General features: G+C 36.2%; 1 protein-coding gene across 4 annotated transcripts in view; it reads left to right on the forward strand.

The window, feature by feature from the left end:
- The window catches only part of LOC116560993 (dynein heavy chain 7, axonemal), a 107,691-nt gene that overhangs the window by 36,424 nt on the left and 50,139 nt on the right, over nucleotides 1-21,128 (forward strand). For all 4 annotated transcript variants that reach the window (XM_032292579.1, XM_032292577.1, XM_032292578.1 and 1 more), the window contains exons 10-14: nucleotides 6,788-6,914; nucleotides 7,854-8,048; nucleotides 9,996-10,088; nucleotides 17,979-18,155; nucleotides 20,418-20,579. In XM_032292579.1, coding sequence (XP_032148470.1) covers nucleotides 6,788-6,914; nucleotides 7,854-8,048; nucleotides 9,996-10,088; nucleotides 17,979-18,155; nucleotides 20,418-20,579 — 754 coding nt within the window. The remainder of the gene's footprint in view (nucleotides 1-6,787; nucleotides 6,915-7,853; nucleotides 8,049-9,995; nucleotides 10,089-17,978; nucleotides 18,156-20,417; nucleotides 20,580-21,128) is intronic.

Genomic DNA, 21,128 nt, shown 5'->3' on the forward strand with positions numbered 1-21,128 from the left:
AACAGATGTGTCCAAATTCAGTCTGCCAAGGAACTGTTTACAGAAATCTAGGATTATAATGTAATTCTAGAAAGAGAAAACATTTACTTTCATTTTTCATTTGCAAAATATTTTTATGAATGGAAGTATGGAAAGAGTAATGAATACTTTCCAAAAATATGACTCCTATTCTGTATGAGCTGGCATTCCAAAAGTTGCAAATCCACATTTTAATTTAGACATCTATAAAATGTGTCAAGTATTAGGGTAAAAAAAATCCCAAACCTTGTTGTGATTATTTGTGGTAATGGAGTTTCTTTTGTTATTCTTATTTACATAAAATACCTTATATTGCTGTTATAATAAGTAATGGAATTACGATCTGACTTAAATCTACAAGAGAATTAAATTTCATTTGAATTTTTAAATCAGTGAGATTCAGTTTGGTATTAAAACATGTTATTAATAGAGTTAAATGTGAAATTACTTTTTGAAAAAAGAAAGTGATTAATTGCAACTTTTGCCTTTTGTAAACTTCTTGATCAAGATGAACGTAGATACTTCAGTTTCTTGACTGTTCATACCCACAAGGGAAACTCAATTTACTATTTATCATTCACTGCTAAGAATTCTTTTTTAGAAATCTAAAATGTTAATCTCACTGAAACCTGAATTGAATTCCTTTCTTTATCATGGTAGAGGTTGAAAATGTTGATTGTTCTTAGACTTAGCAACTTTTTGTTAGCAAGATTGATTATTTTACAAGTTATAATACGCGACTAATTAAGGTGTGAGTCTAAAAAGAAATTAGATATCTGCCATTGAGAAAGGGGGGCAGTACATTATTTATTTGGAAGAAATGTGTAACGATAGAGCTTCTCTTTATGATATTTGAAAATGTTTAGTTTATTTCTTTATTCCAGTTTTGAAATTTTCAAGTTTAGCAAGGATTACAGAAATAAGTAAAACAAAATTTTAAGTAATCTTTCTTAGAAAAGTTCCCAGCTATTTGCATTATAATTTAGTTAATTAAACATGCATGTCTGGTTTTCATACTAGATTTGGAGTTCCATGAGACAAGAAAAAAAAAAAAATTATCCCCAGGCTGGGCATGGTGGCTCACACCTGTAATCCCAGCACTTTGGGAGGCCAAGATGAGCAGCTTGCTTGAGCCCAGGAGCTTAAGACCAGCCTGGACAACATGGCAAAACCCTGTCTCTACCAAAAACACACAAATTTAGCCAGGCATGGTGGTGTGGGCCTGTGTAGGAGGATTACTTGACCCCAGGAAGTTGAGGCTGCAGTGAGCCATGATTGTGCCACCATACTTCAGCCTGGACAATAGAGTGAGACCCCATCTCAAAACAAAACAAAACAAAACTATATCTATAGTACTAATCAAATTACAGCCACACAATAAATGATGCTCTGCTTTTTTCTACTGGTCTTAATTTCTACCTTGGTTAAAAGAATAACCACCAGAATGTTACTCTCTTAATTAGCTTAAAATCAAGGTATTTTCTGGAGTCTAGAGAAGAAAACTGCTTTGGTCTGCCATTTAAAGACATTGTTCATATAAGCTTGAAAAATGAAAACAATTGTGTCCTTTAAAAATAATGATGGGTCTTTTATAGTCTCTCATTATATCAAGTTAGAGCTCATCCAAGGTATGGACTTTGTTTCTTCATTACTGTGCTTTTGTCCCTTAAGATATAAGGAAAAGCAAATCCTTTTTACCCAGATGAGTGATTCAGATGAAATTTAGAAAACAAAATGTGGCATTTTCTTTTTAGTTAAACTTCTTTTATTTTGAAACAATGAAAACCATATGTATATTTCAGTAATACTAAAAGTATAATTCTGGGACCAAAAGGTAAATAGAGAAAATGTATTTTAACCTTTTATTGAAGTTATCAATACACATGAAGAAACGTGCAGAAATCAGAAGTATTTGCCGGTAAGTGAGTAAACTTGTATAATTGGCACCCAACTCAATGCACAGAATGTTACCAACGACTCAGAAGTGTCCCCTTCTGATCACTAACCCTTTGCCCCAGGGAGACCACTGTCCTGACTTCCAACACTGCAGGTTATAGTTTTTGCCAGTTTTAGAACTTTATAAATAGAATCACACACCGTGTGCTTGTGTCTTACATCTCGCCCTCAACATCATGCTTGTGAAATTAATGCACATTGTTTTGTCTAGTGCAGCATTTGCTTACTTTAATTGTTAGTTTTCTATTGTTGGGGAAGTATAATTAAAAACTACATCTTCTCCCAGCCCAGAAACTCTCTCCTCAAAGGCTGTAGCAAAAGAAAACAGTTTTATTGTTGAATAAACGTTAAACAGAATGTGATACAAGTCGCAGGCAATTGCAAAGAGATTGCAGTCAGAGAGGAATCTCACCCCCTTAATTACCGAAGCAGATACAACCCATTACATCACACTTAGTTCATCCTAACTTTACTTGGCGATCGAAGTGACCATCTTTGTTAGCAAATTGGCTTTATCCAGAGGAAAACCAAACTTTTCGTACCTATATGACAAGAGGTAGTTTTGAAACTTGAAATAAGCTAAACTGAAGTTAGGCTCCTACCCTTCTGCAGTGACTTGGAGGCAGGTGGGCCATCTCCCTTGGTGTTTACATTTCAAAGAAATGGCATCTGGGTCTTTAAGAAACACATTACTGGGTCATAAAACTGACAAAAATTTTCAAAAGGGTTTATATACATTTCAAAGAGAGGAAAAAGTACTTACAATTTTGGCTTTTCTAAATTAAATTAAGAAAAAAAGGAGGGAAGGGAAATCTCTTTCCTTATTTTCAGCAGAAAGGATCAAGTCTCTTATTTTTAATTTTTACTTGTCCTAACACTGTAATACAAATCATTGATCCATTCTTCTATTGAGCATATTTGGGTATCTTCCAACTTGGGGCTATGATGAAATTTTGCTTCCTTGATCATTCTGTACATGGCTTTTGGTGCTGATACATACATGTCTTTGGTGGGTGTATATCCAGGAATGAAACTGATTATCACAGGGCATGCATATATTCCCTTTTAGTAAATACTGACAATAGTTTTCTAAAGCATTGTACCAAGAGAAAAACTGACCAGTTCTGTTTAATCTTTTTTGTTGTTAAACCAAGAGTTTCCAATTAAGAAGTTAGCTCCCAAATCAGAAATTGAAAAGAGAATGAGTTCTCATGGGAATGATTTGTTTTTCTGCCAACCATTAATAAAACATCAAATAACTGGTAAACTTCAGGGAGTTATTGGACCATGCTCTACCAAAAGCATAGTAGAATTGAGTGGACTATTCTATGCTCTACCAAAAGCATGTGATTCTACCAAAAACATTTGACTATTGACACTAGCCAACCTGATCATTTTAAAATCTTTTTTTTTTTTTTTTTTTTTTTTGACGTAGAGTCTCACTCACCCGCCCAGGCTAGAGTGCAAAGTGGCACGATCTCAGCTCACTGCAACCACCATCTCCCGGATTCAAGCAATTCTCCCATCTCAGCCTTCCATGATTACAGGCACCTGCCATCATGCAGCTAATTTTTATATTTTAGTAGAGACGGGGTTTCATCATGTTGGCCAGGCCAATCTTGAACTCCTGACCTCAGGTGATCTGCCTGCCTTAGCCTTCCAAAGTGCTAGGATTGCAGGCATGAGCCACCACGCCCGGCCTGTTTTAGAATCTTAATATTGGTCTAAAATTACCTCTTATTTCCCTTTAGGAATATAAATGTATTTCATTCTTGTTTGTCTTCTGGTAGTGATTATTTATAATTATTATTAAGTATGACACCAAGCATATATTTTGTTATGACTAGTATGGTATATGCTGTGCAATTCCCATAGTAACTTGGATCATCTGTTATTTATAAGATTTTAATGCAATAGAATTTATGTAACAGAATAAATAACTTTATGTAGCCAACAAACTAAAAAAAATAACATAAATATAGAAACAAAATCTAACTAGGATATAGTTTTGTTAAATATCTTGGAATCGATCTATTGCTGTACAAATATGCATATGTGTGTAATTGTTAACCACCCAATGGGTTCTTCCTGCCTACTGCACATACAAAATCAGCACACTGAGACCCTGGCATTGTCGTAAAGAAAGAGTTTAACTGATGTGAAGCTGGCCACGTCACACAGAAGATGGAATTATTACTTAAATTAATCTCTTGAAAATCCAGAGGCTAGGGCTTTTCACGGATAGTTTGGTGGGCAGGGCGTCAGGGAAGAGGGCATGCTGATTGGTTGGAGATGCGATCTTAGGGACTCAGCAAGGAAAACTAAATTTCTTCCAAAGGCTGGCTGTCTTGGTTCATTCCTGGGCATGGAGTGAACCAAGACAGCCAGACTTGGAGGCTAGAAGCAAGATGGAGTCAGCTATGTCAGATTTCTCTTACTGTCATAATTTTGCAAAGGCAGTTTGATAATTACGCAGTTTTCTTCCACTTCCATCAAGACAATTTTCTCGTGTTATTAAGTATTCTTCTAAAACATAATTTTTAGGAGTTGCACAATATACATACCATTGTATGAATGTACCATAATTTTCATATTATAAGACTTCTGGCTGGGTGGGGTGGCTCACACCTGTAATCCCCGCACTTTGGGAAGCTGAGGTTTGCAGATTGGTTGAGCCCAGGGATTCAAGACCAGCTTGGGTGACATAGTAAATTCCTGTCTCTACAAAAAAATAGAAAAATTAGCCCGGTGTGGTGACATGCACTTGTAGTCCCAGCTACTCAGGAGGCTGAAGCGGGAGGACCACTTGAGCATAGGAGTCCTAGGCTACAGTGAATTATGATTGTCCCACTGCAATCCAGCCTGAATGACAGGGTGTGATGCTGTCTTAAAAACAAACAAATGCTTCTAAGTAGTCTCCAGCTTTTGTATTGTAAGTAATGCTGCAGTAAAGATAAATGTCTGCATCACTGATATTTTCTTAGGCTGGAATCCCAAAATTAGGACAAAGGTGTTCACTTCTTGCAGATTCCTGATATAAATTCCTTTCCTGGAAGATTATTCAAACACACAACTCAATCAGAGACCCAGCATTGAGAATGATCATTTTAATCTTCTCTTTCACCTTAAAAGGTTATTAAAATATCATATTATGTCTCCATTTTTACTAGTGACTGAACCTGAACTTATGATTAACCTTTATAATTTTTCCTTTAATCTTTCTGTCTGCAAGAAGAGACTTGTCTTAAAGTACAGAAAATATTTTTTATTCTAGAAAGACCAAATGTGACTCGCCCTGTATTAATTGTATAGTACTGCTACAAGTGAGACAAATTCAGTGCCATACATGAAAAGGCAACCTATTAGCATAATAATGGGGACAGAAATAGTTTGTTTATTTTAAATCTAAGAATTCAACTGTATTTTAGCAACCCCTGCCAAGGCTTTCTCTACAAAAACCTTTTTTGAAGTTCCCAATTAAAAATAAGATATATCAATTTGTTGTAATTCTCTTTATGGGAATGCTGCAGGGGTTAAAATAGTTAAGAAAATAGGCAGGTAAGGAAAAATGGAAAAAAAAGAGCTAGGATGATTGACAACCTAGAATATCAGTCAGGACATTGCCAAGATCTAGTCATACAAGTAGACTCTTTTTTCCTAGAAACATTAAGAACCCGCAATGTAATTTTGCTTAATCATGATCAAACTATGCTGATTTTTCCCTCAGATATGATCTGCTAGGAATGTTTGGGGAATCCATGTCAATCATTACCTCTCTAAAAATGTTTACAGCCAACTCTTCATTTCTGTTATAACTACTATAACCCATGTGATAAAAAAATTTTTTAAATTTGATTCAGTGATAATTTATTTCCTTATGTGATAATTAATGGAAAATACTTAAAGTGTTATGTTGTTATTAAGAATTATTATGAATACAGATCACAAGTTACCACTTACTATAATAGGAAGTTGTTGGAAATATTGTGGCTGGGTGTGGTGGCTCATGTCTGTAATCCCAGGACTTTGGGAGGCTAAGGTGGGCAGATCACTTGAGGTCAGGAGTTTGAGACCAGCCTGGGCAACATAGTGAAAGTCTGTCTCTACAAAAAATACAAAAATTAGCCAGGTGTGGTGGTACACACCTGTAGTTCCAGCTACTGGGGAGGCTGAGGCAAGAGGTTGGCTTGAGCCCAGGAAGCGGAGGTTGCAGTAAGCCAAGATTAAGTCACTGCACTCCAACCTGGGTAACAGAGTGAGACTCTTGTCTCAGAAATAAATAATAAAAAGGAAATATTGTGATTATTCATATTTTCATGTTTTGTCTCTAGCAAATAAAAATGTTTGTCAAGTTTTGTGATTTCTTCAGCTTTCATGAATTTACAAGTAGCACAATACTAAGTTTAATGAAGCTACTAATTTTAGACTATTTAATATATAAAACATTTGAAATTATTTGTTATAAAGTGGTCAAATTTTACCCCCAGAAATGCTTTCTAGATTAAAACAGTCTGTAAACTTTTTAATCTAAAAGATTAATGCACCATCCACTGACTTTTTTCCAAGAGGAAGATTAAGTTTAAAAAAACAATTCAGTCGACAGTAAAATGCAATTGGACTGAAGTGTTTCTACATTGTGTAGCTCTCAAATTGTTGCATCCAGTTAATGAGGATTCTTGATTGTTTTGGGGGTACTTGACCATAAAGTTTATCGGAAGAACATACATGTAAATGGTGTACAATGTCTTTTCTTAAGAGCATTATCTTTAAAGTATATTTTTATTTATTTCCTTTATTTTCTGTTGACCCTTAGGCTTCAGATTCTCAAGGATCACTTTACCTATTCACTGTATGTTAATGTCTGCCGATCACTGTTTGAAAAGGATAAGCTGCTTTTTTCCTTTTGTCTAACTGTAAATCTACTGCTGCATGAGCAGGCGGTTAGTACTGTTTCCATTTTTAAGAAAAAAAACCCTTAATAACACTGATTCATTAATTTACTGATTTATATGGTAATATATATAAAAAGATTGTAAGTAATTAAACAATAATCCTGTTTATTATTACAGTTTAGGTAAGATGTTATCAGGAGAATAAATTTCCAAGAAGCGAGATTTAAATAAAACATACAATAAGTGAGACATAAAATGAACTGATTGTATTAGATTTTCATACAGCTTTGCATATAAATTTCATACAGCTATGCATATATATAAATATATGAACTTTTGTACATTTTATTTTAAAATAAATCAATCGCATTAGATTTTCATACAGCTATGTATATAAATTTATTTAATATTGATACATTTACACCAAGTAGTCTAAATGTTTTTAAAGACTTGTGCAAGTTACTAAAATCTGTGTAAAGTCACTATTTTATACACTTACATGTTTAAGATTTATGGATTTCATATGGTGATGTATCGGTTGAATTCTGAAGAAATAAAGACTTTACTCTTGCATTTCTTGCAAAAATTGTATAGCAGTAATTCATTATACTTTATGGAGAATAATTGAAAACATGGCACATTGATGGGTTTCTGTCTTTCTACAATTTCTATAGCCAGTAGGACTCTAGGCAGTCATATTGGAAAACGTGTATTTGAATAGAATATATTCAGATTTTCACATTTAGACAAGTAATTCTGGAGGAAAAATTGTAAAAAAGTAGCTATCCAAAATGGAGCCATTTTGAAAACTGCTTTAATGAGTATATTGGTTTCTTATGAATAAATACTGAGCTATATCACGAGCTATAGAAATTCAGAGACCACATCTGAAACTTGCAAGTCAACACTCTTTAATATAGTGATCATAAGCTTACTAGTTTATGATGAACTCATTTCTGGCTCTTCCTGCTGCCTTGTTTTCCAAAGATTAATAAAGCGGAGTGGAGATTTCTGCTAACTGGTGGCATTGGACTGGATAATCCTCATGCCAACCCTTGTACATGGCTTCCTCAAAAATCCTGGGATGAAATATGTCGATTAGATGATTTGCCTGCCTTTAAAACCATTCGTAGAGAGTTTATGCGCTTAAAGGATGGATGGAAGAAAGTATATGATAGTTTGGTATGTTTTAACCCTCTTGCTTATTCCTATGTTTTTAAATGGAGAAAAGGATGTTAAATAACTTATCTTTTCATAAAACAAGGTTTAAATAAGCTTTGAAAAACCGGTCACATGTTAGAGTGCAAGCTTTGAGTTATGTTATCCCACCTTTTAAGTCAGTGGCTCTATTTGAACTTCCATTCAAACTCCTTGAAAAGTATTAAGATGCAAGAATGCTGCGTGGTTCTTGAAAATATTTTTGTTGAATTTCCATGCCAGGTTTTTATTCATTATTAGTGTGGATTTTGGCAATCCTAATAGCAGATGAGTTAAAGTTTATGAAACAGCTGTCGTTCAGATTTTCTGAATGCAGGATACAAGCTAATACAATTTTTGGTTCTTTTTTTTTTTGTCATTTGAGAAAAGGAAAAAGCTTATACAGTATTTCTAAAATAATTTTCATGAGACCTTGTTTTGCTAACTGGGGAGTATTATAATTGACACAGATATAATATTCATAGTTCCTCATATGGGATATATAGTATTTGTTGCTTTCTCTCAATTTTTCTTCAGTGCAAGGGCTATTATTTTTCCAATTCCTAGTTAACTTTTTTTGTTCCTTTGTTTCTACTGTCTTGACTTCCTGCTTTCCATGAGTTTAACATGCAAGAGCTCTGCTTGGGAGAGGTTGGAGGAAAGAAAGCTAGCTATGCGGAGAGCATGTTTTGTTTGGTTAACCTATATTTTATTTTGTTACCTACTTGTTGTATTATATGTGATAATGAGATTTTGTTTTGTTTTGTTTTGTTTTTGTTTTTGATGGAAATATGTTTGTTTTATTTTTCAAATAAAATATTGTAAAAATATTTTATTTGAAAAGTAAATAATAATGAGATTATGTCTTCACATGAATTCAAATATTTGGAAGTGATCTCTTGGATTTTTTCTTGTTAGTAATAAAAATGCTTTCTAGAAACAAATATGTGTTGTAAGTACGTCAACTAATTTGAAATTAAAATTTTATTACTATACTGAAGCCTGAAGATTTCTAATTTGAAATACCACATAGCTTTTCCTAAAGTTTCACAGGTACACGTCTCCTTTTCTTCCTCCCAAGGTTTACCCCTCCTGCTGCTATCCTGATGCCTCTCTTCTTATGATTTTGTAATCGCTCTCGATTGGCTTCTTCATTACACACATTCTCAAGTCTCCCTTTACTGAAAATAATTTTTAAAGATTGTTCAAAACAAGAAATAATAAATTTCAGTACAATGCCCTTTTTACTTGTTTTGACATATTTATTTATTTTGGTAAATAGATGATGAGAGAAGTAGGTAGGTTTTTAGAAATGTCTTTGTTGCAGCCGAGAGCAGTGGCTCTTGCCTGTAATCCCAGCAATTTGGGAGGCTGAGGTGTGTGGATCACCTGAGGCCAGGCGTTCAAGACCAGCCTGGCCAACATAGCGAAACCCCATCTCTACTAAAAATACAAAAAATTAGCTGGGCATGGTGGTGCACCACTGTAATCTCACTTACTCGGGAGGCTGAGGCAGGAGAATTGCTTGAACCCAGGAGGCAGAGGTTACAGTGAGCCAAGATCACGCCACTGTTCTCCAGCCTGGGCGATACAGCAAGACTCTGTCTCAAAAAAAAGAAAAGAGCCTTGGAGAAATAAAGGGAAAATAATAGCATATGCACATTTACTGTTTTCATAATAGGGATCATTTTGTCTTTTTATTAGGGTTCATGTTGACATTAACCTGCTTAGTTCATGTCCTTGCTTGATTCCTTTGAAGTATATTAACTTTTCTTCTCATTATTTTATAACCACCTCCCAACTTTACACTTTTACGCAAGTATTCCTGATTTCATTTATATTTTTTTTTTCTAAAAGTTGGTTTATAAGTGAAAATACTGTTCTCTTTATGATCTCCAAAATAACGCTGAATTATTTACACTGTAATTTTAGGAACCACACCATGAGGTTTTCCCTGAAGAATGGGAAGATAAAGTAAATGAGTTTCAGAGGATGCTTATTATTCGTTGCTTGAGGCCAGACAAGGTAAATGTGGGCTTTGAAAACAGCTCAACGATTCCAAAGCTTTATGCCTGCTCAGTCCATCCAAATTTGTTTCTTTATGTAATCATGGGGGAGGTGGAGGATCCTGCAGAAAATAATCCCACTTCCTTCTAATGCAGATGTTGTTTCGAAAAGTTTGTTTATTTACTAAGACCATGCTAAATTAGCAACTAATTGGATTATGTTTTATAATTTTATTTTGTGATTATTTTTAATTTATGGTTCTCAGTACTCACAATCTAGTCCCTTTACATATTTGTAGTCTCATTTTTACTCTTATTACTGGGTGAAATTAGTCAGTGATGTTAACATCAAGCTGATAGACTAGAATCTCTGGACTTCTCAAATGCTATCATTATATGTAGTTTTTGTTGGAATTTGAATTTAAGACATTCATCATTATTGACAAAGGAAAATATCAATATTGTTACTTTTAACTTCTTTAATATATAACAAATCAGCAGACCTGTTATATCAGCAAATGTCAATACTCATTGACATCCTCATTTGTATTAGATTAAAAAATTCACCTAAGAATATTGGCTGATATTCACAAAGATATCGATATACTCTAAAAAAAAAAAAAAAAAAAGTAGACATTAGCAGGTCAGGCATAGTGGCTCACACCTGTAATCCCAGCACTTCGGATCACTTGAGGTCAGGAGTTTGAGATCATCCTGCCCAACATGGTTTAACCCCGTCTCTACTAAAAATACAAAAATTAGATGGGCATGGCGGCGGGCACCTGTAGTCCCTGCTACTCGGGATGCTGAGGCAGGAGAATCACTTGAACCTAGGAGGCGGAGGTTGCAGTGAGCCAATATTGCGCCACTGTACTCCAGCCTGGCGACAAAGTGAGACTCCATCTCAAATATATATATATACACACACACACATATATATATATACACATATATATACATATATATATATATAAATTAGCTATATTGGAAAAAATTGAGAAAATATCCTAGTTGTCCATTATTACCACTCAAATAAAAGTTCGACACCAATATTTCAAAACTTATATTCAGTTTCAGCTGTTAAGCAATAGGAGACAATGTCTCCATACACAAAAAAATAAATAAAGCAGAACTTAGTCAAAGCTATATATTAATTTTTTAAAAATACACATTGGTGATAATATGGGGTAGAAGCATTTTTTCCTCTATGAGCCCTACTCTGTTCACTGAACACATGTAATTCTTGCATAATGTGGCAGTCCATTACTGTTAGCCAAGACCCAAGTATCCATTAGGCACAGGAGGCACATTGCTTGAGAACCAGAATACTTCTGGGGGTCTGTGAAAATATTGTAATTTCTTTTAAAATCGGAAGAATATAATCCAGGGTGTGTTATATCTGTCTTTATATCAAAACAGTTGTAAAATTTAATTTTAATTTTTTTTAATGGAGAAAGGGGCCCTTGAAGTACCGAGGGTCCATGAAAGTGACTCTGCTACCTTGCTGTCAGATGCTGGAAGTAACTATAGTGGTTTAGCATTCATTATGAACCTGGCGAAACATAGCCCCACCGCTTGGTAGCCCTTTTAAAAAATTGAATCTCCATGAAAACTAGTGTTAAGCCTCACAAGTTTTCACTTCATGTATTAAAGATGGGAGAATTTGAGATGCTTCACACTCTTGTTTATTATGGCTTCTTACTCTAAAACATTTTATTAAAATTTTCAGTTTTTCACTGTGTTTTCTAAGCTAAATAAAGATTGTTATACTAAAATGGCTCTGGATGTACCACTGACCTTCCTCCTCAATATTAAAAATATATATGTTCATGTTTTATATTAAGTTAAAAGTGATTAATGAGCCATTTCCCAATTGCAGCACTTTCATCTGCAAATATTTTCCCCTTGTTTTATATTTTTTAAAATTTGACACTTTAATCTGAAAATACATGGAGCTGTCAATACAATTAAATATCACTTTTCACATTCACTCTCTTTTTAAAGTATGTTTGAGGGAGGGTGGGAGTTATATAGTCAAACTGAGGTTTTTTTGGGGGGGGGCAGGTTGGTTTTTATGTTTTTTGTTTGTTTTTAAATCCGTGGAGGTTAAACTTAACGGTTTTATACTTCTCTCAGCTACGTTGCCTAATACTTTAGCCCTCTGTCTTGTAACGTCTTCATGTATATTTACAAATCTCCTCTACAGTCTCCCAATTTTACTTGAATATATAGATAAGTATGTAGACAATACTGCTCACCAATATTTCTGGTTCTCCTCTCCTGTGCACACTTGAAGTGGGAGGATGGTGGCCACATATCTTACTTTGACCAATAAAATGTGAGCAGAAGTGTTAGCTTAGAAGCAGTTAACCGCCAGGGTGAGATTCTCCGAGGTGCTCTTCCTGACATCAAAATAGTGAAATCACATATTGCTGCTGTTTAAGCACTGTAAGCAGGCTTGACTGCTGAGTCAATGCATGGAGATTTAGTTGCCTCAAGAATCAGATGACCTTGCAGGAACGAGAAGTAAGTTTTCATGTGTTAAGCCTCTGCAGTTTGGAAATTGTTTGCCAATACAGCTAAACTCAGTTTATCCTAAGTGTTACAATTAACTAGGTACCATTAGCAACACCTCCACACCTATATCTGTAATAAAAAGTAATTGTTGTTAGTATGCCCTTATATTATCCAGCAACTTCAAACCCTTTAATTTTACTGTTACCAGATACTCTAATTTCTTTTTTTTTTTTTTGAGATGGAGTTTCGCTCTTGTTACCCAGGCTGGAGTGCAACGGTGCGATCTCGGCTCACCGCAACCTCTGCCTCCTGGGTTCAGGCAATTCTCCTGCCTCAGCCTCCTGAGTAGCTGGGATTACAGGCACGTGCCACCATGCCCAGCTGATTTTTTGTATTTTTAGTAGAGACAGGGTTTCACCATGTTGACCAGGATGGTCTCGATCTCTTGACCTCGTGATCCACCTGCCTCAGCCTCCCAAAGTGCTGGGATTACAACCAGATATTCTAATTTCTAGTGGTGAAATTATGATTTTGGAATCTATATATGATAAAATGATACGTGGCTATTATGCTTTTTTTAAAAAATGGTTTTCCAAAGAAGAATGGTAGTAGCATACCAGGGTAAGGAACAGTGCTGTGGGGGCTAATATCTAAGCTAGTACTCTGTAAGGGTTTATTTATTTGTCATCCCTAAGAGATAATCTGTATATTCACAGATATCCAGGAAAATCAGCAATTAATTGATCTCTAGTTTATAGTATGTTCCATGAGCTCAATTTTAGGGGGGTCTCCTTTTCCCCCTCTCCCTTCAAAACCAGCCCCACTCAGTGGTAAGAAGCCACAAAAATGATTTCCATACTGACATCAGTTCTTTCTTGATGTTGTGGGAAATTTTGCCTAACTTACACTTAAATTTCTACTTTTGAGTTGTGAACTTTTGAAACACAATTCCGCTGCTCCAGTTTGGAAAAATACAAAGATTCTCACTAAATCACCAGTAAAAAAAAAAAAAAAAAAAAAAAATGAGATGGGCTTACACTTTCCTTTAGAATGTAATAGTTTAAAGTGTTTTATTGACAAAAGAAACATATCAAATGGTTAAATACTGAGGTGCAGAACGTTTTGGGTCCATTTACAAAATGAAGAGCTTTGGGCCACAGTTCTATCTTCTAAATGGTAAACAAACAGCACATTAATCAGCTTTCAATAAGAAACTTGTCAAATATAAGTTAGTATGTTTCTCTGACCTCAGATAAATCCGGTAGGAACTTGCAATAAATAGCAAAACATACATAGAAGACCACAAACTTCTTTCCTGCCTTTGGGAAGATGGTTGCCTAGATTAGTCTGTAATTTTTTGATACTGACAGATTTCGTTTTACAAACCTAATGCTGGCATAATCAGATTGAAGAGGCAAACCCAATTCTGTTGTCTTGCAAGCCCAATAGCTTACACAGCTTCCTTTACCAGGGGAGTTACAGTTCAGTCTTGAGAGCAAGTAAGTTTTGTTCAGCTTTAATATTACGACTGCAACACTGCAGTTTGTCTCTGATCACTCTCAGGTGAGCACCCCACCTAGATCCTCCAGTGCTGACAGAAGAATCACTTCACTCTGCCAGACACATTTGTGACTAACACCAGTTTGAACCACTCACTGAAGTGAGGCCATTTATAATTGAAACTTACTACAAGTAGAACCATGCAGTTCCCGTGCTCTTTTTATTTTGTTTGCAAAACTATAATTTTGTGAAGTTAGCCTTGGGAGGAAACAGATTATGAAAAAAGTGGGTTTTTTTGTTTTTTGTTTTTTTAATCTAGTGAGAAAAGACCAGCTATAGGAAAATGATAATAAGCAAAAGGGCAAGACCAAGGCCTGGGACAGACAATTAGGATATTTTTCATCTTCCTGCAATAAGTTTGACATCTGTGATCATTCAAAGTATCTGAAATATTTATCTTATGTAAAATAACTCAGGCACAGAAGACAAATACTGAATGTTCTCACTTATGAGTAAGAGTTAAATAACGTGTATATCCGGATATAGAGTGTAGAATGATAAACAGTGGAGACTCAGACGGGTAAAGGGGGTGCCGGAGTGGATGACCAGAGATTACTTAAGGGGTACAGTAGACATTATCTGGGCAACAGATACCCTAAAAGCCCTGACTTCACCACAACACAATCTATGCACATAAAAAAAATTACGCTTGCACCCCATAAATTTATACAAAGTTTTTGTTTTTTTGTTTTTGTTTTGAGACAGAGTCCCTCTTTCCCCCAGGCTGGAGTGAAGTGACACCATCTCCTCTCACTGCAATCTCCATCTCCTGGGTTCAAGCGATTCTCATGTCTTGGCCTCCTGGGTAGCTGAGATAATTTTTTAAATTTTTTTTGAGACGGAGTTTCTCTGTTGTTGCTCAGGCTGGAGTGAAATGGCACAATCTTGGCTCACTAACAATCTCTGCCTCCCAGGTTCAAGCAATAGTTGGGATGCCTCAGCTTCCCAAATAGCTGGGATTACAGGCATGCGCCACCACACTTGGCTAATTTTTTTGTATTTTTAGTAGAGTTGGGGTTTCACCATGTTGTCAGGCTGGTCTTGAATTCCTCAGGTGGATCTGCCCACCTCAGGCTCCCAAAGTGCTGGGATCACAGGCCTGAACCACTGTGCCTGGCTGAAATTTATACAGATTTTAAAGAAGGAAAAAAAAAAAAAAAAAAAAAAACCTGAAACATAAAATAACTTACCTATAAATGAAACTTTATGTATAGATGAATTAATTATCCTGTGATTTTTGTTTTACGTATTTGTAATTAGAACCCCACCTTCACAGAAATAGGCATCCCAAGCTTTTTATCAATGTATTCATTCAACAGATGTTTATTGTGCACAAACAGTATTTAAGTCATCCTGTTAGGTCGGTCCATGCTATCAGGCATCAATAAATGTGTTGTTGTGCATCTATACCTTTTCCATATTTGAATGAATTTAGAGAAATATTGGGAGGGGTTAAAAAACTCTCATCTCTAACATAGATATTCCTCCATTGGCTCTCAGCTCCCTACCCTAACCCCCTCAGTCCCTCAGTCACACATGCACTGGGACTGACACTTTTTAAAAGGCATTGTGACATGTCAAGTATTTTTACTTACAGATCTTGTGTAAATAAATGTTCCGTACACTATAAAGTCAAAGTTTGGAGATACTTGCAGTGTTTTCCAGAGTAGACCACCTTTTTGAGATACTTGGCACCTGCACATTGCTCCTGCAGTTTGTTTCAAGTTGAGAAAAGTTGCAGGCTGGTGGAGTTCTCATTTGGTGTGCTGTATATACACACAATTCCATTCTTGTATCTGAGCAGCTATTCAGTCAGGGTGATCCTGGAGCCTTCAAAAAATCTTTCCATTACTCCTTCTCTCAAGATAGCACTGTTCCCTTCTGAAATTGGTATGCCCTCATAGCCGCTTGTCTACTAGGAGTTTAGTTTTAAACTGTAAGGTAGTGTTCACAATATTCTGTGAAGGGGGAATCAATTCATTTGCAAGAGTTTGTGATTAAGAAATGAACGACAAATATTTATGACAATTTTTGTGCATATGTATATATTTCAGAGCAGGAAAAAGCATACATTTGGTAGTTAATAGTTAGAAGACAAATTGAAACTAGACAATTTTCTTAGTCTGTTTTGTGTTGCTGTAACAGACAACCTAAGGCTTCGTGATTTACACAGAAGAGAGATTAGTAACTCATGATTGTACAGGCTGAAAAGTGCAAGAAGCATGGCACCAGCATCTGCTTAGCTTCTGGTGAGGGCTTTTGTGCAATGTCACAGCATGGCAGAAGGTCAAAGGGGAAGCAGACACCCAGAGGGTGTCTTGACTTTATAGCAACTCATTTTTCAACTCATTCAGTTTGTTTTGTCAGCACAGTACTGGATATGGGAAAAGAAAAGCATAATAGTAAAGGGAGTATAGATTTGAAAAAAGCAAAGGAGAAAATTGAGACACGAGTGCATTCTTCTTTCCCACATTTTCTCCTGTATTTTGTTCCTAGATTTACTTTTCCCTTTCACTTAGAGTTTTTTTTTTATGAGTGAAAATAGGTATCAATTGATTTTTCTCCAGGAAAATGAAATAGTTTTATGCTGAGTCATTAACAACACTGTTTCAATTTTTGCCATACTTGATGAAGGTGTCAAAATATTTGTTTGATGTGAGGCATGAACATGGGGGCCAGGTGACAATGTCCCCTGCTTGACTTTATCAGAAGCATTGCAGATGCGTCCTTGAAAAGTGAAGTTGCAAAAGATCCCTTACATTTTACTAATATAGCATTTAATCCCCTGTTCAGGGATAAACATTTTTAGGTCTTCCTTGCTTTGCTGTAGAAAACAACCAAGCTGAATTAACAGTTTTGTGTTAGAGTATTGAAAAACCAAATAACTTCTTTAAAGTGGCTACTGTAGAGTAATAACTATAGATCTTCTAGTGCACATCCACTTGCCATGATTGGAATTTTTATTCACTTTGAAAATAAATAGCAGCTGCAAGTATACAGGTAGACAACATGATGAACCCAGTTTGTTTAATTATTGGTGTGCTTTGAGTTTGTCCCCACCAAAACTCACCTTGAAATTTAATCCCAAATGTGGTGTTGGGAGGCGAGGCCTAATGGGAGGTGTGTGGGTCACGAGGGTGGATCCTCATAAGTGGCTTGATATAGACCCTTCTTCAGAAAGCAGGAATGTTGTACCTGAAGGCTGTACATCAGTCACACTGATTAATGCAATTCCACTCCCGTGTTAGGCCTGAAAAGGACCAATTAGCAGAGACACCAAGCTGCAGAGTTCTGCGTTTCTCAAACAGGCTCCCAGAAAATTCTCAGGCATGCTATCAGAAAGTCTATACAACATGGTTTTACTTGGTTTCTTGGGTGCATGGCTTATTTCTCTTGCACAGAGCTCTTCCTTTCCTTGTTCTTTTCCCCACTGACATCAATTATTTCTTGATGTGTGAGAAATTTTGCGTAACTTACACTAAAATTTCTACCTTTGAGTTGTGAACTTTTAAAACATAATTAGTGTTTTATAACTTAAGAGTTCAGGTTTCTTCTTCAACTGCTTTGTCTTGGACATTCGTTTCAAGAGGGAAAAAAAGCCTTTGAATATTTGTGTCAATTACACCAACCTTTTATTATCTAAATATTTGATAATATTTCCTATCTCAGTGGCATTTATATGAATGTTGATGCCTTGGACTACCCCCCATTAATGAATACCTAAACTCATAGAGTTAGAGTACTTTGTTTTAAAACACCTTTGAATCTAAACTTTTAATGGTTTTAGGCAGATTTTTAATATTCTTCCAAATATATTCTTGTCTCTTTCTAGGTTATTCCAATGTTGCAGGAATTTATAATCAACAGATTGGGGCGTGCATTCATTGAACCACCCCCCTTTGATTTAGCCAAGGCATTTGGAGATAGTAACTGCTGTGCACCACTGATTTTCGTGCTCTCTCCTGGAGCAGATCCCATGGCTGCCCTTCTAAAATTTGCTGATGACCAGGTACCTTACAATAGATGGTGTTATTGGGTATTACTTTTAAAAAGCAATACTTGCTTATAATTGGAATCTTAAGGATGAGGAAAAGGTAGAAGTTTGTCACTGAGCCTTTGAAAGGCTTAAGGGTCCAGAGGTTGACAGAATCCCAAGAAAACTATACTTAAATGGCAGCACTGATGTTAAAAAGACCTCCTTATCCAAATTAAAATTTAACTAAAACTAGAATTGGGATTTAAGGGGCATTTGCTTTTATTTGGGGTGGGGGGACAGGGAACTCTTTGGCATTGTTTACACCAGTGTATGAACTTGGGTTGATTTAATAAATTCAAGTCTAGACAGTGACCACAGGGGTAAATCTTTTCTGATCCCACCTCTCTGCCACTCTTTAAAGGGGGACCTTCTTTGACTTTCTCGAACAATTGTACATTATGGTCACTGTATTAGATTAAAATATGTTCTACTATTTACATGCCTTGTCTTTAAAAAATATTCAAATGAATTCCGTAAAAATGTTCTCACATTATAAGATCTAGAACAAGAAAATGATGATAAACAGCTGATTGGACATTTCCTGAGTTGAAATTTTTTCTGATTTGGTACAATTAAAACAACAGGATGCGGTAATTCTACTGATATTTCTAAAACCACCACCACCACTTGCATTGAGTGCCTAATGTATACTGTTGACTTTGCTAGACCTTGTTTTATATGGTTGCTCTTTTAATTTTTACTAAAACCGCATAAGGTGGATGGTGGCATCTCTGTTTTACATGTGGGAACACTATAAAGTATGGAGAGGTTGAGTAGCTCCTCAAAGGCCGCATAGCTGAGAGGTCAAAATACTCTTTACAAGGCCAAAAAAATTGATTTAAAGCATCAGAAAAATTTAAGAATTTTAACTTAAAGGGGAGATAAAAGGACTGGCTGTCTTGCAGCGACTTCTAAAATCCAAAGCTGAAAAGAAAATTATAAATAGGTGAACTTGTCCTATTTCCTCCGGATTTTTGAATTGTATATTTCTTGCATGATTGTAATTCTTATATACAGAAGAATAGATGGCTTAGCTTAGCATTTACTGTTTATTAAAGAAGTGCTGGAACCTGGCTCTGGTGATTGAGGAGATGAGGTGTGAGATATGTGAAGGACCAGATCACGTAGGGTCTCTGTAGGCTATATGAAGGACATCGAGTGAGATGGGAAGATGGAGGAGTAGGGTTTTAAGCAACATACTGACATGATCTGACCTGTAATGTAAACAGTTCATCCTATTTGGAACCTGAAGAATTTATTTGAGTGGTGCAGAATGGAAGGAGGTCATAGTAAGGGGGCTGGCTATTGAAAGTCCAGGAAGAGCAACGGTGGGTAGGAGTACAGTGGGAGTGGTAGAGGTGTTCACTTTTATGTAGAACTCATTGCTCCTAATTAACACGAGCTTGGTGACTGTTCGAGCCCTTCCTAGTTACTCTTTATATCTCTCCTCACATTATACATGTGATTATTCTCTGGCTCCTATGTGGGTCCTGCTCCATGAATTCTCTTCACTCGCTGTCTGCTCTTCTCCCAGAAACAGCAGGATCTAGCTCCGCTTTGTTTTCTGCTGCTTCTGCCAGCAAATGACAATAAGCGTTGGGCATTCGGGAGGGGCTGAGATCCCACTCTTCCATACCCAGGCCTCTTCTAAAGGGGCAGGCTGGTGATAACTACCCCAGAAAGGAGACCCAGAAGCCATAGATGAGTAGGAATACAGTAGACTGAATACAGGAAAACATTCCCACAGAATTCTCTAAAGAAACTGACATGGAATCAGTGGCAATTTTTTAAATTCTCTTTTTACAGTAGCCAAATTAAAATATACTTATTCAAAGATCTGGAGAAAACAGGACAAGTTCATCTGTCTCTTAATAGTTTTCTTTTCAGGTTTGGATTTTAGAAGTTGCTGCAAGACAGCCAGTCCCTTTCATCTCCTCCTTATGTTAAAAGTCTATTTAATTTATTCTTTCTATTTCTTCTGTCAACAACCGAAGACTATACAGAATTTTCCGTGTATTGCCATGACTATTTCCTACATGAATTGACTTGCTTTTTATCTAAGTGTTTATAAGATTCCTGGTCAATGAGAGTTTTTTAGGGATGCATGTGTTTCACTTTTGGAGAAATGCAACCTAATTAAATTTTAGTACAGTTAATGTTAACATTTTAAAAAATAACTATTGATGTTTCTTAAAATGTGATTTTAAATAACATCTTTACTGTTCTTGTACACAGGGGTATGGGGGATCAAAACTTAGCTCTTTATCTCTTGGTCAAGGCCAAGGGCCCATTGCTATGAAGATGTTAGAAAAAGCTGTCAAGGAAGGAACATGGGTGGTTCTTCAGAATTGTCACCTTGCCACCTCTTGGATGCCAACCCTTGAGAAAGTCTGTGAGGTAAACTTGCAAGTTTATACTTATTAGATTGTATTCTGTGAATCTAATTAGTAATGTATATAACATTCAGGTAGCTCCGTTCCTCTCAAATCTGGAGGGATTGCAGGTTACTGCCTTGGCAGGATTAAGGAGAGATGGGCTCACATTGAGAACCAGATCTGGAGGAACAGAGGTGAGCACATTGCCAGCCCTGAGCAAATCCCTCTTAAAGGGACCAGGGCTTATCCAGTGAGATGGAAATATCCTCAGTCTCGAGGAGCAGGCTCAAGGAGGAGAGTAAACCACAGAGTAGATATATACTAACTTACTTTTTCTAACAGTGGCCTAAAGCAACCAAGGAGGACTGTTCAAGGTGAAATTCATGTGGCCACTCTAAGCTCAGAGATTTCAGAATGTCACTTTTCTTTCACCCACTTCTCTCCCACTTGGCCAGTTACCCTGCCACAGTAGATAAATCTGAAACCAGAAGGGTACTGCTCCCACCCTCCTTGCAGTGAGTCATGGGACATCGCTGTTCTGGTGGGCAGAAATTCCAGGAAAAACACTGCA

The sequence above is a fragment of the Sapajus apella genome, unplaced genomic scaffold (assembly GCF_009761245.1).
Source record: "Sapajus apella isolate SASKATOON/1434 unplaced genomic scaffold, GSC_monkey_1.0 scaffold28, whole genome shotgun sequence".
In the NCBI taxonomy this organism is placed as follows: domain Eukaryota; kingdom Metazoa; phylum Chordata; class Mammalia; order Primates; family Cebidae; genus Sapajus; species Sapajus apella.